Source organism: Brachionichthys hirsutus, chromosome 11, assembly GCF_040956055.1.
Source record: "Brachionichthys hirsutus isolate HB-005 chromosome 11, CSIRO-AGI_Bhir_v1, whole genome shotgun sequence".
NCBI lineage: Eukaryota > Metazoa > Chordata > Actinopteri > Lophiiformes > Brachionichthyidae > Brachionichthys > Brachionichthys hirsutus.
Genome location: NC_090907.1, coordinates 13,463,103 through 13,490,838, shown reverse-complemented (window position 1 = coordinate 13,490,838; position 27,736 = coordinate 13,463,103). Strand labels below are relative to the sequence as shown.

At 44.8% G+C, this 27,736-nt stretch overlaps 1 protein-coding gene across 1 annotated transcript in view; it reads left to right on the top strand.

Moving 5' to 3' along the window:
• Positions 1-511: 511 nt before the first annotated feature.
• LOC137901798 (spectrin beta chain, non-erythrocytic 4) overlaps positions 512-27,736 on the top strand; it is a 50,124-nt gene continuing 22,899 nt past the window's right edge. Inside the window, 23 exon segments of the mRNA XM_068745839.1 lie at positions 512-656; positions 763-914; positions 1,668-1,841; positions 5,910-6,001; positions 6,108-6,188; positions 6,327-6,442; positions 6,594-6,706; positions 6,844-7,031; positions 10,857-10,974; positions 11,122-11,280; positions 11,580-11,882; positions 12,120-12,270; positions 12,436-12,572; positions 14,332-14,481; positions 17,194-17,562; positions 17,669-17,883; positions 19,687-19,824; positions 20,812-21,052; positions 21,415-21,573; positions 22,157-22,287; positions 22,365-22,590; positions 24,789-24,991; positions 25,714-25,804. Coding sequence (XP_068601940.1) covers positions 512-656; positions 763-914; positions 1,668-1,841; positions 5,910-6,001; positions 6,108-6,188; positions 6,327-6,442; positions 6,594-6,706; positions 6,844-7,031; positions 10,857-10,974; positions 11,122-11,280; positions 11,580-11,882; positions 12,120-12,270; positions 12,436-12,572; positions 14,332-14,481; positions 17,194-17,562; positions 17,669-17,883; positions 19,687-19,824; positions 20,812-21,052; positions 21,415-21,573; positions 22,157-22,287; positions 22,365-22,590; positions 24,789-24,991; positions 25,714-25,804 — 3,852 coding nt within the window.

Here is a 27,736-nt window from a genome sequence, read left to right as displayed (position 1 = left end):
AGCGGCTGTTTTTAATCCCGGGGCCAAGAGCCACTATTTAATTGAATGAAAATCTGTAATTCCAGTCACACAATTTTAAACTCTTCAAATAAATGTGATTGAAAATGATGAATCCTATAAAGTGGTATTCTTTTTGTTATTTGGTGACATATTCTGCTTCTTCCCTCGGACATGTTTGTCTCAGATATTGACCAGTTCTGTCTTTCGCTCGCTCTGCTTCAACTAGCTTCCGGGAATAGCATTAGCACGTTTAGCTGACGTCACACACATGCGCAGTAAGGACGGCTTGTACCGAAACATGGGAATAAGAGCTTTCATGCGCCCTGATCGGATCATCAATCGGTATAAACTCTTGATCGGATTGAGCTTGATCCGGTCAGACTAATCCGATTTGGGTGTGTACATGAAGCATTTTTATTCCGATCAGATGAAATGTGTCCATGGAAACGCAGCCAGTGATGGCCCCCCTGCCCACGCCCCCGTTCTTGTCTGTTGCAGGCTGTCGGGCGCGATGGCTAATGCGTCTCCAGACCTGGACAACGCGGAAGCCCAGCGCCAGCTCAACAACAACAACCGACCAATCGGCTCAGGGCTTTGGGAGACAGAGTGCACCAGCTCGAAGCTGTTCGAGTGCTCCCGAATCAAGGCCCTTGCAGGTCAGAGGCTCGCAACACGGCCGTGCAGGCGTGGACACCTCAGCGATAGAAGTGCATTTTCTTCTCTTTCACTTTCGTGTAAAGACGATCCTCTCGTTTCCCTCAGATGAACGAGATGCGGTTCAGAAGAAGACTTTCACCAAGTGGGTGAACTCCCACCTGTCCAGAGTGTCATGCCGCATATCTGACCTCTACAACGACCTGAGGGATGGTTACATGCTCACCAGACTGCTGGAGGTCCTCAGCGGGGAGCTGCTGGTGGGAGCATGCACTGGCCCTCAATAGCAAATGATCATTGGTTTTATATTGATAGATTTTGTTTCTGCAAAGTGTTTTTGGGGCTTTGTGCAGCCTCATCATCGATAATAGTAAATTAGCCACGCTGGCTAGCTAGCTGAGTCATTGCTAATTGCACCTGGAGAGGTTTCCTGGGTTTATCTAATTGATCTGAATAGTTTTCGTCTCACCTAACCTGCGGCTACGTCGGTTTGGTACAGGAAGTCGTTTCTGTGGAGCGCAGAGAAGAAGAAACAAGTTTGAAGGAAGAGAGACCAAATTGAACGGTTGAAATTGGTCAGCGGAGTCTGTTTATAGAGGAAAACTGGAGATGGATTATATTCCCGGGGCGATGAAGACACAGGCAGACAGAGTCCAGAGCATCAGGATCAGATCTGATGTGGTTTCCAGGTGTAGCGGAGCCCGGGAAGGGGGAGGAGTCAGGAGTCTGGGCAGAAGAGCAGACTCAAATCAGCATGGTGCGAAAACGAGCACGGAGATGAGCGAACCGAATCGGGGGGCGTACGACCGGACGAATGAGAGAAATGAAATAAATGTGTTACTAAAAATGTCTACACTTTCACTTGTAAAGATTTTACCATGAATTTATGTTTTTATTTGTTTTATATTTTTAAATGTAAATTTGAAGTACACGACCTGTGTACTTGGTAAAAGGTACCTTTGCAATGGTTATAATCCTCCTGAGTACTTCACGCAGTATCTGCTGTCTCCCAGCCGAGGCCGACGCGGGGCCGTATGCGGATCCACTGCCTCGAGAACGTCGACAAGGCCCTCCAGTTCCTCAAAGAGCAGAGGGTCCACTTGGAAAATGTCGGTTCCCATGACATTGTGGATGGGAACCAGCGCCTCACCCTGGGCCTGATGTGGACCATCATCCTCCGCTTCCAGGTAAACACAAACGTCGCTGATGAAAAGACTCGCCATCCGTCCCAACGCAGCGTTCAGTTATGAGATACGTCCAGCAGTCAGTGGGCGGAGCTCCGTTGTCTCGTTGGCTTGACCTCTATGCACAACATTCAGCGTTGGGTGGGAGCAGATCTTTGTTTTCAGTTTTCTGTGTCAGTATTGAGATATTTTTGTCCCCCCCCCCACCCTCCTGCTAAATCCCTGTTAATGTTGGCCACACCTACGGTGAGTGGCGAGGTTTATTCCAGGAGAAGCTGCGCTTCACACGGCGTCTGAATGGATTCTTCCGTTTGGCGCGCTGGTCTCAGCGGGACGGCCTTTTGAGCGCCGTCGCTTCTTGCAGGGTGTCTGAACCCCGAAGCCGCCCACGCTTTGTTTAGCCGACATGCTAGGAAGGCTTTTGGGTTCTTGTTAGTGTCGCCTTTATAACGCTCCCTCTCAGTTTGCTGAGGGGAGCACGTTTAATGTGACACGGTGAGTTTCTGCTCTGATGCAGCAGAACTTGATTATATGCTTTTGTTTTTGTTTTTTTACGAGTTGTGTATTTCAAGGCAAAAAAGCAGAAAATGTCCCTTTAAAAAGAAAGCAGTGACAGATTGTAGGAATAAATGCTGTTTGATTTAATGACATAAAGCCTGGAATACTTTCAATGTAATGAAAGTATTCCAGGACTTCTAGTTTATCGTCTGGCTTGTATCTATTATTTGATCCTTCCTTTGGGATTTCAAGGCTTAAATCGGAAATGAGAATCTGAGATGCCGAATCAGCGCTGGCTTCATTTGGGGGGGGGGGGGGGGGGGTCACCAGCGTGCGACAGCCCTGTTTGGTGAATGTCACGACGCCTCCCAGTCTGCTCTCAGCAAGGACTCCTCTTACCAACACACTCCATCAGATGTGTGTTGGTGTGTGTGTGTGTGTGTGTGTGTGAGTGTGTGTGTGAGTGTGTGGGTGTGTGTGAGTGTGAGTGTGTGAGTGTGTGTGTGTGTGTGTGTGAGTGTGTGAGTGTGTGTGTGAGTGTGTGAGTGTGTGAGTGTGTGTGAGTGTGTGGGTGTGTGTGAGTGTGTGTGTGTGTGTGTGTGTGTGAGTGTGTGAGTGTGTGTGTGTGTGTGAGTGTGTGTGTGAGTGTGTGGGTGTGTGTGTGTGTGTGAGTGTGTGTGTGAGTGTGTGAGTGTGTGAGTGTGTGTGTGAGTGTGTGAGTGTGTGTGTGAGTGTGTGGGTGTGTGTACACTCGCTCCTTGATTGTGCACTGCTTTACCTCTATCCTGTACGAGGCGAAGAAGAAGAGGAGAGGGGATGAAGTTCTTATTTTTTTGTGGTAATGTTCTCCCGAAAGTGTCCCTCACGGTTACCATGGTAGCGCCTGCTCGCTATGAAAGTACTTTTGCTTCCGGGTTTAGAGCGTTTCTGGCAGAGCGGCTTGAGACAGAAATGAGGGACGCTGTCCTGCAGCATCTGTTGGAGACAGAAATGAGGGACGCTGTCCTGCAGCATCTGTTTGAGACAGAAATGAGGGACGCTGTCCTGCAGCATCTGTTTGAGACAGAGATGAGGGACGCTGTCCTGCAGCGTCTGTTTGAGACAGAAATGAGGGACGCTGTCCTGCAGCATCTGTTTGAGACAGAAATGAGGGACGCTGTCCTGCAGCATCTGTTTGAGACAGGAATGAGGGACGCTGTCCTGCAGCATCTGTTTGAGACAGAAATGAGGGACGCTGTCCTGCAGCATCTGTTTGAGACAGAAATGAGGGACGCTGTCCTGCAGCATCTGTTTGAGACAGAAATGAGGGACGCTGTCCTGCAGCATCTGTTTGAGACAGAAATGAGGGACGCTGTCCTGCAGCATCTGTTTGAGACAGAAATGAGGGACGCTGTCCTGCAGCATCTGTTGGAGACAGAAATGAGGGACGCTGTCCTGCAGCATCTGTTTGAGACAGAAATGAGGGACGCTGTCCTGCAGCATCTGTTTGAGACAGAAATGAGGGACGCTGTCCTGCAGCGTCTGTTTGAGCCAGAGATGAGGGACGCTGTCCTGCAGCATCTGTTTGAGACAGAAATGAGGGACGCTGTCCTGCAGCATCTGTTTGAGACAGAAATGAGGGACGCTGTCCTGCAGCATCTGTTTGAGACAGAAATGAGGGACGCTGTCCTGCAGCGTCTGTTTGAGACAGAAATGAGGGACGCTGTCCTGCAGCGTCTGTTTGAGACAGAAATGAGGGACGCTGTCCTGCAGCATCTGTTTGAGACAGAAATGAGGGACGCTGTCCTGCAGCATCTGTTTGAGACAGAAATGAGGGACGCTGTCCTGCAGCATCTGTTTGAGACAGAAATGAGGGACGCTGTCCTGCAGCATCTGTTGGAGACAGAAATGAGGGACGCTGTCCTGCAGCATCTGTTTGAGACAGAAATGAGGGACGCTGTCCTGCAGCATCTGTTTGAGACAGAAATGAGGGACGCTGTCCTGCAGCATCTGTTTGAGACAGAAATGAGGGACGCTGTCCTGCAGCATCTGTTTGAGACAGAAATGAGGGACGCTGTCCTGCAGCATCTGTTTGAGACAGAAATGAGGGACGCTGTCCTGCAGCGTCTGTTTGAGCCAGAGATGAGGGACGCTGTCCTGCAGCATCTGTTTGAGACAGAAATGAGGGACGCTGTCCTGCAGCATCTGTTTGAGACAGAAATGAGGGACGCTGTCCTGCAGCATCTGTTTGAGACAGAAATGAGGGACGCTGTCCTGCAGCGTCTGTTTGAGACAGAAATGAGGGACGCTGTCCTGCAGCGTCTGTTTGAGACAGAAATGAGGGACGCTGTCCTGCAGCATCTGTTTGAGACAGAAATGAGGGACGCTGTCCTGCAGCATCTGTTTGAGACAGAAATGAGGGACGCTGTCCTGCAGCATCTGTTTGAGACAGAAATGAGGGACGCTGTCCTGCAGCATCTGTTGGAGACAGAAATGAGGGACGCTGTCCTGCAGCATCTGTTTGAGACAGAAATGAGGGACGCTGTCCTGCAGCATCTGTTTGAGACAGAAATGAGGGACGCTGTCCTGCAGCATCTGTTTGAGACAGAAATGAGGGACGCTGTCCTGCAGCATCTGTTTGAGACAGACATGAGGGACGCTGTCCTGCAGCATCTGTTTGAGGCAGAAATGAGGGACGCTGTCCTGCAGCATCTGTTTGAGACAGAAATGAGGGACGCTGTCCCGCAGCATCTGTTGGAGACAGAAATAAGGGACGCTGTCCTGCAGCATCTGTTTGCTGTTTGGACCAAAGACTGTCTCAGATGTTTCAGTGCCTGAGAACTGCGTTAACTTGTGGAGAAAGGGTAGAATATGTCCCCTTTAATAATATGTCATAATTATTCGTTTGTTATTGGTTGTGGTGTGTACACGTCTTTACTGTCGTATTGTTTATGAATCAGTAATGATGTCTGCTCTTTAGCATCCAGTGCTACTTTTAATAGGTGACTCGTTTGTGTCCATCTGTTTATCGATTTCATGCTAGTCCGTTGTGGTTTTTGTGCATTTTCACGTGCAAGCCCGTGTCCGTGTGTAGAAACCTTGGTAGCCGCTGAGTCGAGGGTGTCATGTCACTGTGATGTGATTGGTTGAATGGCTGTCCCCAGGATGCATGGACGTCCTCAGCTCTTGTTGACTGTCTTTAGCCTTAACGCTCATTCCTTGTTTGTGTTGAGGGTTCAGGAATGCAGGAATACGTCGCATGAATAAGGCCCATCAATCAATACAGAGTGTGGAGGAGCAGAACTTCGGGTCGATGATAAGATACTCTGCTTGCTGGCCTGCAGATGTTAGCCTTTGTTGCTACGCCTGAGCCTGAACTCTCACTCATTGCACAGCTGAGCAACATCAGAGAGGACAAGAACTCTTTCTTCAACACACGAGAATCAACACAAATTATTGTTTGCAGAAAGCGGTTTATTATAGGGACTTGCAGGAGTATGGCGTATTTCTGACAATGAAAAGCAACATATAAGTAGTGCGGCGAGCTCTTCCACCCAGGGTGTGTCTCTGCTACAAACACATGTTCTCATTCAGATCCAGGTCATCAAGATAGAGACAGAGGACAACAGAGAAACGCGCTCCGCCAAGGATGCCCTGCTGCTCTGGTGCCAGATGAAGACTGCAGGGTGAGCGGAGCAAGAGACAGGAAGCTGTCAAACGAAGCAGAGATTTCATTACCGTGCCTATTGTGCATCGAGTCAGTAAGTAAGTCGAGATTTAACTGCACACCAGGTACTCTGAAGTCAACGTTCAGAACTTCACCACCTGCTGGAGAGACGGCCTCGCCTTCAACGCCCTCATACACAGACACAGGTAGTTTGAATACTTTGAAATAAGGACATTCCAATGACAGGAAAAAATACAAACACAAGATACATAAATGCACCAAGATGTGCAGGTTTAGGATTGCAGCCGTTCTAGCATGACATACGACCATCTTGACTCCTGCAGGCCTGACCTGATAGAGTTCCACAAGCTTACGAGGTCCAATGCAACCCACAACCTCCAACAAGCCTTCAACATCGCCGAGCAGCAACTGGGTCTCACCAAACTCCTGGACCCTGAAGGTCAGAAAGTTTCACAGCGATATCCATATTATTGATAAGAAAGTAAAAAACTAAAACAAAATTAACTAATGTGGATAAAATTGTCACTTTAATCCAGGCAAATGTTAACTGGTCCCCTCCATGTCTCCCGCTCTCTCTCTCTCTGGTATAGATGTGAACACAGAGAACCCAGACGAAAAGTCCATCATCACCTACGTAGTCTCTTACTACCACTACTTCTCCAAGATGAAAGCTCTTATTGTGGAGGGGAAGAGGGTTGGCAAGGTAACAAACAATGCAGAGGTGCATGCCCAGGCCTGTGGTGCTACGAAGCTGTGCTCCAAGCCATGAGTTTAGTTTCATTCAGAAAACATTGTTTAATCCCTCTCGTCCTCTGACCGTCTTCCGTCTGCGGATTTCAGGTCCTAGAGAGTTGCATTGAGGCAGAGAAAGTCGTCAATCGCTATGAAGCTCTGGCGTCAGACCTGCTGAACTGGATTGAAATGACCATTGCGCTCATCAGTAACCAGAAGTTTGCCAACTCTCTGACTGGCGTTCAGCAGCAGCTGCAGGCCTTCACTACCTACTGCACTATGGAGAAGCCCATCAAGTGAGTGCTGCGAGCTGTAAATGATGCCGTTCTGTTGTTTTTAAACTGAAACTCATTCATTACGTCACACACACAAATGAGAGTTTGGCTACTCATGTCTGCACATTTTAATTCATGCATACCCGACACAGAAGAGCATGTTCTTCATTAGCACAGCTTAATAATGCTGATGATCTGAAATGATAGATACGTCAATCTGTCTGGAAAATCCTCATCTAAGCAGAAAGTAATATCTGAAAAACATATTTTGAAACTTTCACATAATTGAAGATGATATTTTGCTCATTGCTTCAGACTTTCCTTTCCATCCCGTCAGAGCAATAGGATTATTATTATTTTTATACATTTAGCTCAGCGTAATGTCTTAGGCGAACATTAGCAAACAATGCATTAGCAGCTTGAAGATCCAACTTAACTGAGATATATAGAGCAGTGAGATATATATATATATGAAACGTATGGCATGCCGTTCAGGAACTTATTATATATATATATCAAAAGTGCTGGAATATATATATGAAAAGTCTGAGAATATGGACCGAACTATGAAAAGTCTGAGAATATGGACCAAACTCTGGAATATATATATGAAAAGTCTGAGAATATGGACCGAACTATGAAAACTCTGAGAATATGGACCGAACTCTGGAATATATATACGAAAAGTCTGAGAATATGGACCGAACTCCGGAATATATATTTTGATATATATATTCGGATATTTTCAGATATATATTCAGACATTTTCATATATATATTCAGACTTTTTCATATATATATTCAGACTTTTTCATATATATATTCAGACATTTTCATATATATATTCAGACATTTTCATATATATATTCTGACATTTTCATATATATATTCAGACTTTTTTCGGTGCACGGGAATATATATATGAAAGCCGCGGTGTAGTGGTTAGGGTTCCGCACTCGCACCCCAGTCGCGCCCGTTCGGTTCCCGGTCGGGGAGCCAGATCGATCTTGTGTCATAAATGGAGTCAGCTCGAAATCTAGTGCCGGCAATCCTCAATGCGGAGATAATGAACGCCCTGAAACAAACCCGCAAGGGCTCTTTTGAAACGCTCCTCTTAGACAGGATGTTTGACTGTATTTGTAATGTAATGCATGCTGTGGGTGTCCGTCTGACGCGCGACAAGTCACGTGATGGCTGGCGTGCCGACAGCTGTTCGTCACGCCCCCTCGCTGGCCAAACTGTTCTGGCCTGATACGGCACTTGACAAGTCACGTGATGGGGTCGGGGCTGCCTGCCCCGGAACATGCATAGCGCCGTATAAAGCCAGAACGGCGCTATGCATGTTCCGGGGCAGGCAGCTTCGACCCCGTCACGTGACCTGTCAAGTGCCGTATAAAGCCAGAACGGCGCTATGCATGTTCCGGGGCAGGCAGCTTCGACCCCGTCACGTGACCTGTCAAGTGCCATATCAGGCCAGAACAGTTTGGCCAGCGAGGGGGCGTGACGAACAGCTGTCGGCACGCCAGCCGTCACGTGACTTGTCGCGCGTCAGACGGACACCCACAGCATGCATTACACTACAAATACAGTCAAACATCCTGTCTAAGAGGAGCGTTTCAAAAGAGCCCTTGCGGGTTTGTTTCAGGGCGTTCATTATCTCCGCATTGAGGACTGCCGGCACTAGATTTCGAGCCGACTCCATTTATGACACACGATCGATCTGGCTGCCCGACCGGGAACCGAACAGGCGCAACTTGGGTGTGGGTGCGGAACCCTAACCACTACACCGCGGCTTTCATATATATATTCCCGTGCACCGAAAAAAGTCTGAATATATATATGAAAAAGTCTGAATATATATATGAAAAAGTCTGAATATATATATGAAAAAGTCTGAATATATATTTGAAAATATCCGAATATATATATCAAAATATATATTCCGGAGTTCGGTCCATATTCTCAGACTTTTCGTATATATATTCCAGAGTTCGGTCCATATTCTCAGAGTTTTCATAGTTCGGTCCATATTCTCAGACTTTTCATATATATATTCCAGAGTTCGGTCCATATTCTCAGACTTTTCATAGTTCGGTCCATATTCTCAGACTTTTCATATATATATTCCAGCACTTTTGATATATATATATAATAAGTTCCTGAACGGCATGCCATAGAAACGCTGCACCGATATATATATATATATATGAAACGCTGATATATATATTTCAAACACCGATATATATATATATATATATGAAACGCTGATATATATATTTCAAACACCGATATATATATATATATGAAACGCTGATATATATATTTCAAACACCGATATAAATATATATATGGAAATGTACATATACCGGATACATTGGTGCAGCGTTTCATATATATATTCTGTGCAGCGTTTCATATATCTGTATCGGTGTATATATATATATATAATAATTTCCTGGACGGCATGCCATAATAGAGCAGTGAGATATATTTATATATATTAACTGAGCTATATAGAGCAGTGAGATATATATATATATATTAACTGAGATATATAGAGCAGTGAGATATATTTATATATATTAACTGAGATATATAGAGCAGTGAGATATATTTATATATATTAACTGAGATATATAGAGCAGTGAGATATATTTATATATATTAACTGAGATATATAGAGCAGTGAGATATATTTATATATATTAACTGAGATATATAGAGCAGTGAGATATATTTATATATATTAACTGAGATATATAGAGCAGGGAGATATATTTATATATATAGAGCAGTGAGATATATTTATATATATTAACTGAGATATATAGAGCAGTGAGATATATATATATATATTAACTGAGATATATAGAGCAGTGAGATATATTTATATATATTAACTGAGATATATAGAGCAGTGAGATATATTTATATATATTAACTGAGATATATAGAGCAGTGAGATATATTTATATATATTAACTGAGATATATAGAGCAGTGAGATATATTTATATATATTAACTGAGATATATAGAGCAGTGAGATATATATATATATATTAACTGAGATATATAGAGCAGTGAGATATATTTATATATATTAACTGAGATATATAGAGCAGTGAGATATATTTATATATATTAACTGAGATATATAGAGCAGTGAGATATATATATATATATTAACTGAGATATATAGAGCAGTGAGATATATTTATATATATTAACTGAGATATATAGAGCAGTGAGATATATTTATATATATAGAGCAGTGAGATATATTTATATATATTAACTGAGATATATAGAGCAGTGAGATATATATATATATATTAACTGAGATATATAGAGCAGTGAGATATATTTATATATATTAACTGAGATATATAGAGCAGTGAGATATATTTATATATATAGAGCAGCAGCAACTGAGTGATTCTCTACCTCATTCATCCTGAGCGCCTGTTTACGTGGAATCCATTTGTGACAGTGGCAGTAAATGAAATGCTACTCAGGATAAATAACTTCAGAGTCTTTCTGTTCATTGATCAACATCTGGAGTGTCTTTTATTTAATCTCCTTTTATTGAGGGTCTCTGCATGTGTACTGGGAAAAAAAAAAACACCATCATGTAGTAGACCCCCCCCCCCCCCCCCCCCCCCCGTCACCTTTACTGGGTGTCCTCAGGCTTCCATTCATGCTGTGTCCTTGTCCTCCATCAAGACGCTAAAGCCTCGCTGACATCTGGCTGATTCAGGATGTCATAAAGGGGGGGGGGGGGGGTGCTGAAAGAGAAGGGGCCTTGTTGTGCACCACTAGCTCCTGTTTTATGTCTTATTGCTCAGGTTTCAGGAGAAGGGGAATCTTGAGGTCCTTCTTTTCACCATCCAAAGCAAACTCAGAGCCAACAACCAGAAACCTTACGTGCCTCATGATGGGAAGCTCATCTCAGACATCAACAAGGTCTCACATCCTGGCGCCGTGCTGATTCTTCTGTTGCTTTGTTAGCTGTCTGTTAGCATGCACATTTGGATTATTGGTGATTTGGTTCATGTGCTATATATATAAATGGACTGTAAACTGTGCTTTTAAAATGTGTGTTCTGTTCAGGCCTGGGCGAGGCTGGAAAAGGCGGAGCATGAGAGGGGCGTGGCACTGCGCAAGGAGCTGATTCGTCAGGAGAAGCTGGAGCTTCTGGCGCAGCGCTTTGACCACAAAACGACCATGAGACAAGCTTGGCTCAACGAGAACCAGAGGCTTGTGTCACAGGTACAGATGTCAGCGCTCCACACAAGCCACGAGTCATGGTTTACCTTAAAATACCTTAAACATGTAGTCAAGTATTGATCTCTTTCATCACTAATAATCTGTATCAATTCTGACTCCTGAATCTGACTCTATTCATTTCGCTGCATGGACGAAACAGAATCTTACTTCCATGAGGAACTATTTATCGTTCCCCTTTGCACAGTTGTTTTGTATGTAAACAATGACCGGCCCATTATCACTGTATATTTTTATCTTATCATCTGGACTCGATTAACTTTTTTTCTTCTCTTTGACCACAGGACAATTTTGGCTACGACCTGCCAGCAGTCGAGGCAGCCATGAAGAAGCACGAGGCCATCGAGGCGGACATCGCCTCGTACGAGGAGCGGATCGGAGTGGTGGTGGAGCTTTCGGCAGAGATGGAGGCGGAGGGGTACTACGACATTCGACGTATCTTGGCACGCAGGGAGAACATCTTGGGCCAGTGGAGCCTGCTGAAGGAGCTGGTGGCTGGGAGGAGGACCCGGCTGGAGAAGAACCTCGCCTTGCAGAAGACCTTTCAGGACATGGTCTACATGATCGACTGGATGGAGGAGACACAAGTAACACGACTGAAAGACGCTCCTCTTATTCGTCAAATAGTTAAAGAAATGGCAGGGATTGAAACATATTAGTGACAAAAGAGTGAATAAAGTTGAAGGGATGAGGGAGAACAAGATTAATTAGAGAAAAGTGTAGAGGTTAACCTCGTGAAAAGGAAGAGATCCTAAATCCCATGTTTGACCTCATCCCTCCGCTCCTCTCTTCTTCATCTCCTCATCTTCGTCTCCTGCTACCAGGTCCAGCTGCTGTCCAGGGATTTTGGGAAGCATCTCCTGGAGGTGGACGACCTGCTGCAGAAACACAGCCTGCAGGAAGCCGACATCGCAGTACAGGCTGAGAGGGTGGAGGCGCTCAACGCCGCTGCACTCAGATTCACAACCGCAGAGGGTATAGAGTCAGCAGCCTGAGGACTGTCACTGATTCATGTCCTGAACTCGATATGATATCAGATTTCTGAACGTTCCCAAAATGAAGGCTGTTACTTCTCATGAAGAGACGGGTAGAAAGGCATGAATGAACCGCTCATCTCTGATCTTTAACGTCGTCTCCCAGGTTATCAACCGTGCGACCCCCAGGTGATCTGTAACCGTGTCAACCATGTCTCATCCTGTCTGGAAGAGCTGAAACAGCTGGCGGCTAAGAGACGGACTGAGCTTGAGGAGTCGAGGCAACTGTGGGCCTTCTTCCAGGTAGGGGGGGTGAGGGGGTGAGGGGGTGCGGATAGAGGCGGGGCCACGCTGTGGTAATTATTCCTCACAAGTAAATGGCACAATATTCTGAACTTCTCACTGGATTTTCAAACATCTGCATAATCCCGTTTACTCCACAGCTCTCGATGTCAGGATTGGGAGGACTATGAATATTTATCATGCTTTTCTTTTTTTATTTGGATAAAGGCCTGTTTTTTGTACCATGTGTCAGAATGAACCATTAAAGCAGTGATCCCCAAAGCACGGCCCGCCTCCACATTTGGCCCGGCCCACTGAACAATACCAGAGATAAAAAAACACAAACAACTAGGAAGACAATCAGAGACTGCAGACCCCGCCTCCAATAGACTATTGGATCTCGTGAGACAGTAAACAGGGCTTCCGGATCAGAGGGGCCAAACCTGCTCTAGCTTGCTGCTCCGGAATGTACTACAAGCCATCTTCTGGACTCTTTTTCCCATCATGCCATTCGTGTCCCTCCCTCTTAAAGTGGCAGTTTACAGCGCAGGCACAATTCCAGATGTAAAAATAATTCTAGAATCTGGATCCAAATCCGGATCAACGCCATTCTCAGGGAGGACCGAGCCACGGACAGAACCTTGCTTGTGTAAACATTTCAAGTCGATTGGGTTACTAGTTTTTGCGTTATGCGCTCGGACAGACAAACAAACAAACAAACAAACAAACGGACCCAATTGCAATGCCCTCGCCTCCCCTTCAGCGAGGGTAAAAACAAAAACCTTTTTTTTTTTTATTTATTATTTTCCTTTCCATACAATAGGAGTAGCCGGTGGGGGGTCAATAATGGTATGGGGTGTAAAGAGGGGTCATTAATTCAATCTTTTGTTTCCTAAAAATGATGTTGATAGTGGAGAATATATTAATATTATTAAGAAAAGCATTCTTCCTTTGTTTGGGACAATTTTAATGATGATCACATACGACCGGAAAGTTAATGTTCCATTTCTTTTTTTGTAACGAACCCGGAAAGGGTTATTTAGTTATTATTTATTTTATTAATGGTGTTATTATTTATTTTATTAATAGTGTTATTATTTATTTTATTAATGGTGTTATTATTTATTTTATTAATAGTGTTATTATTTATTTTATTAATGGTGTTATTATTTATTTTATTAATAGTGTTATTATTTATTTTATTAATGGTGTTATTATTTATTTTATTAATAGTGTTATTATTTATTTTATTAATGGTGTTATTATTTATTTTATTAATAGTGTTATTATTTATTTTATTAATGGTGTTATTATTTATTTTATTAATAGTGTTATTATTTATTTTATTAATGGTGTTATTATTTATTTTATTAATAGTGTTATTATTTATTTTATTAATGGTGTTATTATTTATTTTATTAATAGTGTTATTATTTATTTTATTAATGGTGTTATTATTTATTTCCTGACTTTATTGGTTATTTGGTGGCTGTCTGGAAAGCAATAAATGTTGAGGCCCCCCTCCCATCGTCACACTCTTCCTGTACAAACTGACCCCCCATCAGAGAAGGGAGACGTTATGTGTCCCCCACAGGAAACAGTTTGGGGACCCCTGCATTAAAGCCTTTGGTTTGCACTGTTGAATCATTAACTACTGTTTGCCAGCTGTTTTTTTGTTTGTTTTTAAGTTAGGACTTGGTTATTTCCTTTGTAATTGATTTTCCTGTTTGATTGTTTCAATGTGAATGTTAATCTCGTCTTCGGCATGCTTTTCTGTTAGGAGCTGGAGGAGTCTGGGGCCTGGATCAGAGAGAAGAGCTCCATCTTGGGGGCTCAGGGCTTTGGGAAGGACCTGAGCAGCGTTCTGAAGTTGCTACAAAAACACAAGACTCTGGCTGGAGAACTGCTGGCTCACCGGTCGCTGCTGCAGGTGTGTGCTGGGGTCTAGATTTATTATTTTACACTACTACTACGACTACTACTACGACTACTACTACTACTGCACTTCCTTCTTGTCCCCTGAGGGGTCGCCACAGAAAATGAACCTTCTCCACTTCACCCTGTCCTTTGCATCGTCCTCCCCAACACCAGCCACTCTCATGTCCTCCCTCACTACGTCCATGTCTCTTCTCCTGGGTCGTCCTCTAGTCCTGTCCTTTGCATCGTCCTCCCCAACACCAGCCACTCTCATGTCCTCCCTCATTACGTCCATGTCTCTTCTCCTGGGTCGTCCTCTAGTCCTGTCCTTTGCATCGTCCTCCCCAACACCAGCCACTCTCATGTCCTCCCTCACTACGTCCATGTCTCTTCTCCTGGGTCGTCCTCTAGTCCTGTCCTTTGCATCGTCCTCCCCAACACCAGCCACTCTCATGTCCTCCCTCATTACGTCCATGTCTCTTCTCCTGGGTCGTCCTCTAGTCCTGTCCTTTGCATCGTCCTCCCCAACACCAGCCACTCTCATGTCCTCCCTCACTGAATATGAATGAATGAATATATTTATTAGATAGAATGTTAGAGTACAAGTACAGTCACACAGTAGCATGTATTACAGTACAAGTACAGTCACACAGTAGCATGTATTACAGTACAAGTACAGTCAAACATCCTGTCTCAGAGGAGCATTTCTTGCGGTCTTGTTTCCGTTGAAAGTCCTTCGTACATAAATCATCCACAATTAACAATACAAATTTAACAATACAAATAAAAATAAAACCAATATTCAATAACTCAATTGATGCAAAGTAACATTAGAAAAATAAAATGATTTTACACCACCGATGCAAACTAACAATCTAAAATAAATTACACCACTGATGCAAAATGACAATGAATGACAATAGTTTACATAAATTACAATAAATTACTAAGGCAATTAATATGTGCAACGTAGGTGGACAAAAAGGGGGGGGGGGGGGGTTGAGGGCAGAGCTGCATTGACTATTTTAAATGCCAATCCCATTTTGAGTTGTTTAACCCTGTCTTCTACCCTGAGCCATTTTAGGCTAGCAAAATGTCCAGGAAGAAGGTGGGTCATGGGCCCCAGATTGAGGAGTAGCCGAATCAGTTTGTTTTGGGAGGTTTGGAGCCTGGTTTTCAGGGACATTTTGATGTTTGAATACCAGGAGGTGCTAGCATAGTCAAAGAGGGGCTGAACGAGGCTCCAGCAAGCGTCCGGAGAGCACTTTTGTTGACAAAAGCAGACATTCTGCCCAAAAATCTTGTTCTCTGATTGACTTTTTTGATCACCTTAGTTGCCATACTATCACCAGACAGGTATTTGTCAAGAACACAGCCCAAATAGGTAATCTCTTCTTTGCTGGAGATTACTGTATTATCGACTGTGACCTTGAAATCATTAACATTTATCTCACGTAGAGAGTGTTTAGACCCAAAAAGAATAGATTCTGTTTTACCAAGATGTAGTGACAGTTTGTTATCAGTAAGCCAAGTACGGATTCTGGTGAGCTCAGAGCTGAGAGCTTCCTCAACCTGCACTTTGTCCTCTCCTGAAATCAGGAGTGCTGAGTCATCAGCAAACAGGAACTATTTGCAGTTACAGGCAGCATTCATGTCGTTAATGTATAGGAGGAACAGTAATGGCCCTAGAATGCTGCCCTGAGGAACCCCACAGCTCACCGGGAGGGACGAGGACAAGGTTCCGTTTATGTCCACCATTTGTTCTCGTCCCTCAAGGTACGATTTCATCCAGTTTACTGATGTGCTATCAGAACCAATCGCCCCTAGTTTATTCAATAAGATTCAATAAGATTGAATAAACTACGTCCATGTCTCTTCTCCTGGGTCATCCTCTAGTCCTGTCCTTTGCATCGTCCTCCCCAACACCAGCCACTCTCATGTCCTCCCTCACTACGTCCATGTCTCTTCTCCTGGGTCGTCCTCCAGCCCTGTCCTTTGCATCGTCCTCCCCAACACCAGCCACTCTCATGTCCTCCCTCACTACGTCCATGTCTCTTCTCCTGGGTCGTCCTCTAGTCCTGTTCCCTGGCTGTTCCATCCTCAGCATCCTTCTACCGATATAGTCCCTGTCTCTCCTCTGGACATGTCCAAACCATCAAAGTCTGGTCTCTCTGACCTTGTCTCCAAAACGTCTAACCTTCACTGTCCCTCTTATTGTCTCATTTCTAATCCTGTCCAACCTGGACACTCCCAAGGAGAACCTCAGCATCTTCATCTCCTCCACTTCTAGCTCCGCCTCCTGTCTTTTCCTCAGAGACACTGTCTCTAAGCCGTCCATCATGGCTGTCCCATAGTTCTTTGTAGTGTTGCTTGGTCAGATTTCACAGAACCAGGCTTTGTGCAGGGTCACCGTTGGAGGTCCATGTCATTAGTTATTCCTCTGAGGCTTATATTTTCTTCTGTATGTCTCATTTGTGTATTTTCATACACTTTTCTAAAATTTTAAGATGATGTTGAAAGAATATGATTATTAAAACACACACACATACAAAAAAAAACTTAATTCTGGTAAAATGACCTGTAGATAATAAAATGTATTTATCGATCGATTTGAACAATAATCTTGATTTTAGCCCTGCTCAACGACAGCCATCCGCGCGGCTCGTGTTGCACCTCAATGCATTCAGGCTGAAGTCATTTAGAATGTTAACTGCTAACCCTCCAGAACACCATGAAGCGAGGAAAGCAGATTCTGAGTGAGAAGAGCTTTGCCACGGTGGGCATCCAGGAGCACATTATGGAGGTGAAGGCCGAATGGAAGAGGCTGGAGGACCAGGCTGCGCACCGCCTCGGCCACCTGCAGGAGGCCCTGAACTTCTTCCAGTTCTCCACGGAGAACGACGACCTGGTGGCCTGGCTTCAGGACGCTTACCGCCTCGTCTCCAGCGAAGATTTTGGGCATGATGAGTACTCGACCCAGTCCCTGCTGAAGAAACACAGAGGGGTCAGCGAGGCCGTCGACAAACATCGCTTGCATGTGGTGGCGCTACACAAACACATGGTTGCCCTGCCGCTACAGTACCTGGAACAGGAGGTGGGTGCTTACCTTTTTGGAATAAAGCATTTGTTTATTTCTGGTCCTCACCTCTCCTCCTACCTGCCTTTGTCCTCCGCTCTCTGCTCTCCTGCCCTCCCTGCAGGAGGTGCAGGTGCGTATGGGTGAGGTGGAGCAGCTGTACACTGAGGTGGTCGAGGTGGCGGTGCTCAGACAGCAGTGGCTTCACGACGCCCTCGCCGTCTACCGCATGTTCAGCGAGGTCAATGCCTGCGAGCTGTGGATTGATGAGAAGGAGCAGTGGCTGGACAAGATGGAGATCCCCGAGAGACTGGAGGAGGTGGAGTTGGTGGCGCACAGGTGAGGCAAAGGGAGCGGGAGGAAGACCATTCACGCTGGCAGCAAGCGAAATCAAAGCGCTCGACTGACGCAAGAATAGAACTAGAAAGACAATCAGAGACTGCAGACCCCGCCTCCAATAGACTATTGGATCTTGTGAGACAGTAAACAGGGCTTCCGGATCAGAGGGGCCAAACCTGCGCTCGCTTGCTGCTCCGGAACGGGGAAAGATACAACTACAACTGTAACACATATGAAACTAGAATGAACTATGAGTGTTCACACCAAATCTGAAGTCTCTAGCTCCAGAATTTAGGTCAGGATGGACTCCTGAAAAATGCCGCTTTTAGAACGAAAATTAGCTCTCAGATCCGGATTGTGACCCGGATCCGGCCGAAATTAGTCCTGGTCACAGACCTTTAAGGAGTACTTATGTGTGATTTATTTCAGATCCATACCGCCATGCGTTTTGAAGAAATTAAGAAAAATGTCAGAATGTGCCCTATCTCGCAATGTTAAAGAATCCTTTAAACATTTCTAGAATCTGGATCCAGATCAGGATCAACGCCATTCAAGTCGATTGGGTTACTAGTTTTTGAGTTATGCGCGCGGACAGACAAACAAGTTACCCTCGCCTCCCCTTCGGCGAGGGTAACTAGAGAGACAATCAGAGACTGCAGACCCCGCCTCCAAAAGACTATTGGATCTTGTGAGACAGTAAACAGGGCTTCCGGATCAGAGGGGCCAAACCTGCTCTAGCTTGCTGCTCCGGAACGTACTACAAGACTCCTTCTGGACTCTTTTTCCCATCATGCCATTCGTGTCCCTCCCTCTTAAAGTGGCAGTTTACAGCACAGGCACAATTCCAGATGTAAAAATAATTCTAGAATCTGGATCCAGATCCGGATCAACGCCATTCTCAGGGAGGACCGAGCCACGGACAGAAAAATTTCAAGTCGATTGGGTTACTAGTTTTTGAGTTATGCGCGTGGACAGACAAACAGACAAACAGACAAACAAACAGACAAACAGACAAACAAACAGACAAACAGACAAACAGACAGACAAACAGACAAACAGACAAACAGACAAACAGACAAACAGACAGACAAACAGACAAACAGACAAACAGACAGACAAACAGACAAACAGACAAACAGACAAACAGACAAACAGACAGACAAACAGACAAACAGACAAACAGACAAACAGACAAACAGACAAACAGACAGACAAACAGACAAACAGACAAACAGACAGACAAACAGACAAACAGACAAACAGACAAACAGACAGACAAACAGACAAACAGACAAACAGACAAACAGACAAACAAACAGACAAACAGACAAACAGACAAACAGACAAACAGACAAACAGACAAACAGACAAACAGACAAACAAACAGACAAACAGACAAACAAACAGACAAACAGACAAACAGACAAACAAACAAACAGACAAACAAACAGACAAACAGACAAACAAACAAACAAACAAACAAACAAACAGACAAACAGACAAACAGACAAACAGACAAACAAACAGACAAACAGACAAACAGACAGACAAACAGACAAACAGACAAACAAACAGACAAACAGACAAACGGACAAACAGACAAACAGACAAACAGACAGACAAACAGACAAACAGACAAACAGACAAACAGACAGACAAACAGACAAACAGACAAACAGACAAACAGACAAACAAACAGACAAACAGACAAACGGACCCAACTGCGTTACCCTCGCCTCCCCTTCGGCGAGGGTAACGAGCCGCTAACTATCTGGTTATATCCCACAATGCCCTTTGTTGCAGGTTCGAGAGCCTGGACCAGGAGATGAACAGCCTGATGGGAAGGATCCTGGATGTGAACCAGATCGTTCAGCAGCTCCTCGATGGAGGTCATCCATCCTCTACAGAGGTCAGAGGATGCCAGGACCACCTCAACTGCAGGTACTGGAGCAGCAGCAGCCTTTCAACTGCTCCAAGCCTCTAATGGCGCACAAAGAGCTGCACTGCTTCTGCCGTTGGAAGAACTTCACATCTAAAATGCAGTTAAGGTTGACCTCAACGGGTTCGTGGCGTCAGAATATAAACTCGCTGGAGGGTTGAGCTGCTATTGTCTTAAAATGGCCCAATTGGGACAGCAGTTATTTATGTTTTTGTCCGGCTTTGGGGTCGACGTCTCCGTCCTCCAGCGTTCATTACCTTATATAATATCGGGCAGCGCGGCGGCGCAGTGGTTAGCGCTGTTGCCCCACAGCAAGAAAGGCCTGCGACCTTTCTGTGAGGAGTTCTCCCCGTGTCGCCGTGGGTTCTCTCCGGGTCCTCCGGGTTCTCCTGGTTTCCTCCCACCGCCAAAAACACGCAACTTAGGTCGAGGTCGAGTTCTCAATTAACTTACCTGGTTAAATAAAAGTGAAACGAAAATATGAAGTGTAAAAACCCAGAATGTATCTCCGCTAAGTGTCTCACTCACATCCGTCCAGGTCAGCTCTGGTGCTTCAGCGCTCTGCTCGGTCATGTTCACTGACCACTGATGTGACTAGTAGCATAATGGCCGGGTGGCCGCGAGTCCCGTGACCTTGGCACATGGCGCCGGTCTCAGGGCGACCGTCTGTGCTGGCTCCCTCGGTCGAGAGGAAGCAGCCAAGAGCAAAAGATAAGAGTGAGCTAACAAAATCAGATGTCTCGCCATCGCTGCGTTTATTAAGCTGATTCAGAAAGATCCGAATATCTCTGCTGTCTCTGATAGAGACAGTGTGTTCGCTTTATTGGGTTCCTTATATGTAAGTTCCTTTAAATTCAGGACACTGAATTAGTGAAGCTGTATTTCCCTTTACCGATAGTTAAAAATATAAATAATATAAATATAAATGCATACTCAGCTCGACTGTGTTTTGAATCGACTAAAACGATCTCCCCGTCTCACGGAACCAGGTGGAACAGCATCGTGGAGCTGGTCGAGCAGAAGAAGGACCAGCTGGAGTCGATGTTGCGTCTGCAGAACTACCTGCTGGAATGTGCTGAGATCAAGTCCCAGATCCAGGACAAGAGAAAAGCCATCGATGCGACGCAGTACGTGGGCAGCGACCTGGGAGGAGTCGTGGCTCTGCAGAGACGCCTCTCCACCATGGAGGGAGCCCTTTCTGTCCTGGAGCCCAAGCTGCTGCATCTGCAGGTATAACGAAGAGGAAGAAGAAGGAACGACATTATAAAAGGCGTTCGGGTGGCGGTGTTTCCATAATGAAAGTCGAATGTGCTCATTTGCATATTAAACACTTAATCCACAATAATGCTCACTATTGATAGAACTATAAAATGTAATGTTTTTTTGTGCTATTTATTATTAACAAGCTATTGTTGGTGCTTCAGGAAGTCTAACAATGGTAATCAATAGTAGCACATTGGCTATTTATTCCTATAAATAAATACATAAGCCTCTTGGAAATATCAGAGTGTGAGGAACCCTGAGAAGACGCAGATAATGCAGACGATGATGTGCAGCGTAAAAGCCTATGCTGCTCTTGCGTTGCGACACAGGAAGAGGCGGAGCATCTGGCCACCGCCCACCCAGGTCGTGCCATGGAGGTTCTTGTGCCTTTTGATGGCATCAGTTTGGAGTGGGAGGAGTTGAAACACACCCTGCAGGGCTGCGAGGACTCTCTGATGGTGGCCAGCAGGCTGCAGAGCTTCATACAGGTACACGGGAATGGTCCATTCGGCCGACGCAGCAGTTTACTCAAGAACCGTAGAGCAGTGCACGGTTACACCCGCATTAAAATGCAGTCAAATGCGTCAATCTCAGCTTTATAGTGTGTAGAAAACATTCAACTAGAAAAGCCCTCAGAGCGCACAGACCTCCACCAAGCGGCTCACCCCCCTCCTAACTGGATCTACGCCGTCCACACGGTGATCTGGATCAGCACCAAAAGGTTCTAAGTTGTTCTTGGTGTCTTTATACACCAACATGAAAAGTCAAAGTGAATCAGAGTTGATGTATTTTTAACTGATCTTTTATCCATAAATGGGGTTTTCAATGTTAAAATTGAAAAAGGATTTCCTGACATCATTCTGGACCCGATCTGGATGTAACTTTGTAACGTTTGTAACCGTCTGTAACTTTTTGCTAACAGACAGACAGACAAACAAACCAACGCCGGCGATTACATAAGCCCCGCCTCGGTGGCGGTAACAATAAACAATTATAATAGTAAATGGTAAGTAATAAACAATCAACGGAAGTGATGAGCAGTAAACCATGGTCCTCTCGCCCGTCATCCAGGATCTGGACTCGTTCCTCACGTGGTTGGTCCAGACGCAGACGGCAGCCGCCTCCGATCAGCTGCCCAACGACTTGGAGGAGGCCGAGAAACTCATCAACAAACACGCTGCCCTGAAGGAGGAGGTTGGGCGGTGGGTGACTGGAGAGCCACCACATGTTTGTGAAGCGTCCTTCAGGCGCTCAGACAATCATTGGGTGATCATTGCAGGTATGAAGAGGACTATGAGCGCCTGCAAGCCATGAATGATCTGCTTGAGTCCGAGGAGGCTCCTCTTCCTCAGGCCGCCCTGCAGCAGTGGCTCCAAAAGCTGGATGTCGGCTGGAACAAGCTGCTGGAGATGTGGGAGAGCAGAAGGGAGGTTCTGGTCCAGGCTCATATTTTCCACTTGTTCCTACGAGATGTCAAACAGGCTGAGTCCTTCCTCAACAATCAGGTGAGAGATCAACCGACCCGACGGTCACAGATTCATAAGAACGTGAAACGCGTGAGTGACTTCGGCTTCCTTTTGAGTTGAGTGGAGATTCTGACGCAGAAATAATGCTTTGAGGAGCCTTTGGATAGATTACCCTGATAGTTGACGCTGACGTTCATGTTCCCAAAAGGACGGATCATAATGGTAAGTAGGGTTGCAAAATTCCGGGAATTTTCAAAGATAGAAACTTTCCATTGGATTTAACGGGAATTTAAATGCATAAACATGAAGTTTTGCTCCTCATCGGGAACTTAAATATAGTTTGGGATATATTTAGCATAATCCTGACCAAAAAAAACAGATGCCATTCAAGTACACTTGAATATCCACGACATTCCTCAATCACATGCACATAGCACACTGCTTGCTGCATGGCTATTGAGGCCACGCCCCCTACATGCACATAGCACACTGCTTGCTGCATGGCTATTGAGGCCACGCCCCCTACATGCACATAGCACACTGCTTGCTGCATGGCTATTGAGGCCACGCCCCCTACATGCACATAGCACACTGCTTGCTGCATGGCTATTGAGGCCACGCCCCCTACATGCACATAGCACACTGCTTGCTGCATGGCTATTGAGGCCACGCCCCCTGCATGCACCGATGATTTCTAGAAGACTGGGCCACACTTTTGAGCCCAAAGCACACGACTATTGAAGCCACACATTTGAGCCTGTGGACGACAACAAGTGAAGTAAGTTTTGATGATATTATGGGTTAATGTATTTATTGAATGTTTTATTTGCAAACATCAAATACAAATGTATTAATCTAGTAGAGAGCTTGCTGATAAGTTAGATGCTAAATAGCTAGCATCACTTCATTTACCGTCGACCTCAAATATGGTGCTATTCTCTGATGTTGAGGATCATTCCAGTTGTTTAGCTAGCTGAACTATTTATATATCTCTTCATGCCATCACATTAGTATTCATACAAGCTGTTGCTGTCTAATTTTACAGATTTAATTTACAGCTTAATTCCCCATGGAAATGTTCCATCCCTTTGCAACCCTAATGGTAAAATCAGAATAATTTTGGTGATCAGTTTTGCTGCATAACATATAAACAGCACTGGGGTGACATTAAATTGCTGTGCGGCCCTTGAGCCATTGTTCCCACCGGTTTATATTTAATGAAGAACAACCTTCTTATTCCTGATGCACACTTTATTTTGGCTAGCTTGTGCTCCCACCCCTTCGCAGCACAACCTACGATAAATGCCGGATGAAAGCAGCTGCTATATTTATCATGTGTGACTTGTTTTTGTGTTGCTGCTTTACCTTTGAGGCGACGTTTCAGATCTGGCTGCTGCTGAGGCTGAAACAAATCCTCCTTTTTCCTCTAATCTTTTCCTCTGAAGGAGTCTGGTCAGAGAAATATGCTCATTTCCGATGAGCTGGCGGCGTACCATTTGGGAGCTGGTTGTTTCATTTTGTTATAACTGTCAATGCCTCTCAAATGTACTGGCGTGGTGCCTGACTGACTGTTTCTGTAATTTTTGGGACTCGAGCTATCTTAATTGTCGATAATTAATTTTCTGACATTTTCTTAAAAGTGTATATATTTTCTCATTCATATGTTCTCTGTAGTCTTTGAGAAAACCCAATACACAAAGTAAAAAAAATTAAAAAATAGACTGATTTCAATGAAGCGAGCTAACATGAGCTTAATAGCATAAAATGTAACACCATGTTGGGTTATGAAAGCTGCAGCTGAGACAAGGTTACCTTTCTTTAAAATCCATTCATTCTTTTTCCTTAATAATGTATCAAGATATATATTTTATTATCTTATTGACGACGCTTTCCACCTCTGCAGCGGAGCGTGCTAAATAACGGCCTACAGAATCACTCCTAAACTGAAATGTCACAAGCGTCGCTGGACTTGAGTGCATGTTCTTCTGCCCCAGGGTTGAAACCAGGGCAACATTTCATCAATAAGTATCAAGGGCATTACAGGCCGTGGATCTCTGACTGCCTCTTCCTGTGGTTGTCCACAAACAATAGTAATGACGAGACTAAAGGTGGATTTGCACGGTTTCCATTCTCTGTGCGCTATGGACACTCTGCTCTGTGCTACGTCATTTCCTTTATTTTAATTCGTTCCCAAACCAAAACCTCACTCTCTTTGTGTCTGACCCTGTGTTGTGTAGGAATCGGCGCTCGCTCACGTGGAGCTGCCCGCCACGGTGGAGACGGTGGAAGCCGCCATAAAGAAGCACAAAGACTTCACCACCACCATGGAGCTGAACCTGCACAGGATCAAAGCTGTGATCGAGGCCGGAGAGAGCCTGATCAGCCAGAGCAACATCTACTCCGACCGCATCAGGGAGCGCATCGACACGCTGGCCAGCAGGTAGCAACCAAAGAGGGATGGAGGGCTGTGGTTGGATTTAAGCGAGGGCTCTCTACCTAAAGCACATTTAAGTCATTTCAGGGGAAAGCCTTTATAAACGTTATCAATTACCTTCAGCTGTGGAACCTTTTTAATGCTGCAAAAACAAAGCATAGGAGCATAAAGGAAAATGAGAAGGAATCTGCAGACGTTATAAATAAAGCACAGAGTTTAATTTCACTTTTTAAATGTTGGGTTAGATGTGTGTTGCGTTCCGTTCTATTTTGATGTTGAGGTGGTTTTAGAGCGTGAAGATTGAGCAGCTGCAAAATAAAAGAACATCATCAGACAAAGACCTGGAAGCAGGGGGGCAGGGGGGGGGGGGGGCTTGTCCAGGTGTCACATCTGACCATGAAATCTATGCGATAGCCCAGTCGGTGGTGTGGGTGTGTGTGGGTGGAGGGGGTTGGGGTTTAGTGTGTGTGTTCAACAATAGCACTATGGTGAACCACATGGTGTTTAATTTAATTAGCATAACAGCCGAAGGGTTTAACGTCATGTTCTATAATAAATGCATCAGTGTTGTTTTTGTTTCTGGTAACACACACTCCAAATGAGATGAATGAAGTCTTCCCTTGCTAGTTTCAAAGTTTGAAATGATTTCAGGTCTCCCAGAAATAGACTGCGGTCAGCACATTTTGCTTTGATTGTTGTTTTTAGTTGTTGATTCTCCACTCTTTCAGGGGGAACCAGAACCGAGAGCTGGCTCAGCAGTGGCTGGAGAAACTGAATGACCAGTGGGCCCTTCAGCGGTTCCTCCAGGACTGCCATGAGGTAAGAGGCCGGGTCGCCGGTGATACGGAACGGCTCCAGCTCTAGAAGGTCTCGCACTGGAAGGGTTTACTTTATTTCAGCAGTCTCATTTAGAACTACATCATCCAGGAGGCATCACACTTCCAATCTTTAAGTTGGACCTTTAGGACATTTTTCCTGCTTTGATTATTCCACCGAACAGTTTTTAGCTTCACCATGAAAAGTTGACGGGACACCCACCGAGAGGAGCCGTCTGCAGATTAAAACGTGAACAGATGCAGTTTTAAAAGCAGCTTTCTTGTTGGACGCTGTCGTTGACCCGGTCTCACCTCTGCTCGGCCCGCCAGGTTCTGCTGCCATACCTGCAGAGGCTGGTCCGGAACCCGGTTCAGATTCAGCAACTTTCTCTCTTTGGTTCTCCTGAATAATTCAGCTGCAGAGCTTCTCATCACTAATTCAAAGGAGTGTATATCAATGTGTGTGTGTGTATGTGTGTGTGTGTGTGTGTGTGTGTGTGTGTGTGTGGCATTGCATCAGCTTCTAGGAACTTAAGCTTTTAGCTGCCAGGGTTCGTTCTTCTCTTCCATCCAGACTGGAGCTTCAGAATGTTTTTTTCCCGCTCCTATCTCTCGGAGAGATAATAACCTTGAAGAGTAATAATAATAACCTTGAAGAGTAATATTCAGAATCTTCCTTTCCCCCCATTGCAGACTAATTACATTGGTTTAGTTATCAAATAAACTTAGTGCAGTAAAAATATAGAAATATAGTATTAAACAACTGAAAAATAAAGTACAGGTACTTCAAAATTGTACTCCCAGGATCAGAATCAGTAAATATCTACAGTATATGCATATACATTTACATATACAGTACTTATTGTACGTTGCTGTTCTACAGTCACTGATGACTACAGGATTTATTCATCTTAAATAATAAAACCAACAGAACTTAAAGAACATATCAATACAAACAGTTATAATAATTTCATGTTGTCAGTATAAAGGCACGTCAGAGATTGAATGTATTACAGTTGTTGTAGTACATATCATAACCATGTTTATATATCAGGTGATCAAAGTGAATATATAATAAAAAATATGTTTAAAAGGCTGAAGTTTATTTTGCATTTTAAGGGTTGAAGGAATAAACAGTCTTAAGATCACATTCTTTGACATTGAGTCAAATCAACATTCCTTTTCTCTACCTAAAGCGTATCTTCTTCACGCTGTAAACGAACAGCTAAAGGTTAAAGGTCACGCAGGTAAACCTTGAAAAAGCCCGAGGCTGTCAGTGATGCAGGAAGTTCAGCGCTTTAAAGGGAGGAAATATATTAAATGAGGGTTTGCAGCAAGGAAAACCTTTTTTTTTTACTAAATACTTGTTACGGACTAACATGAGCGGACCCCACTGAGGAACTCACCATACAAAAAACAACCTGGAGCTGCGCACAGGATGAGGGTCGGCTGGAGCCCAACGTAATCTATAGAACAAAAAGAAATACACAGCCGAGAGAGAAACTAAAAAGCAAGCTCTACTAACAAGCGGCGACTGGCTGGTGCCGCAAAGAAAACGGGAACATAAGATCCAGCCACACGTGAACAATCTGATCACAACAAACGAAACGATAAACTAAACACAACCTGGCGAATGGACTGACTGCGGTCGACACGGGCGAGACGAGAACAGAGACGGGAAGTAGCATGGAGACGGACAGCATAACCAGGCGAAATCCAAACAATAATCCGACGGGGAAAAGCGGGCGGAGCAGAGATTATGAGGGCTGGTGGTGATTTGCCTCAATCCGTCTCAGGTGTGTCTGGGGTGACCGCAGCCAATCCGCAGGTCCTGGGTTGACCAGCAGAACAGGTGTGCGTGATAAGGCAATTAAACAGGCACAGCAACATGACCCTCACAGTGCCCCCCCCCCCCCCCCCTCCCCCCTCAACGGAC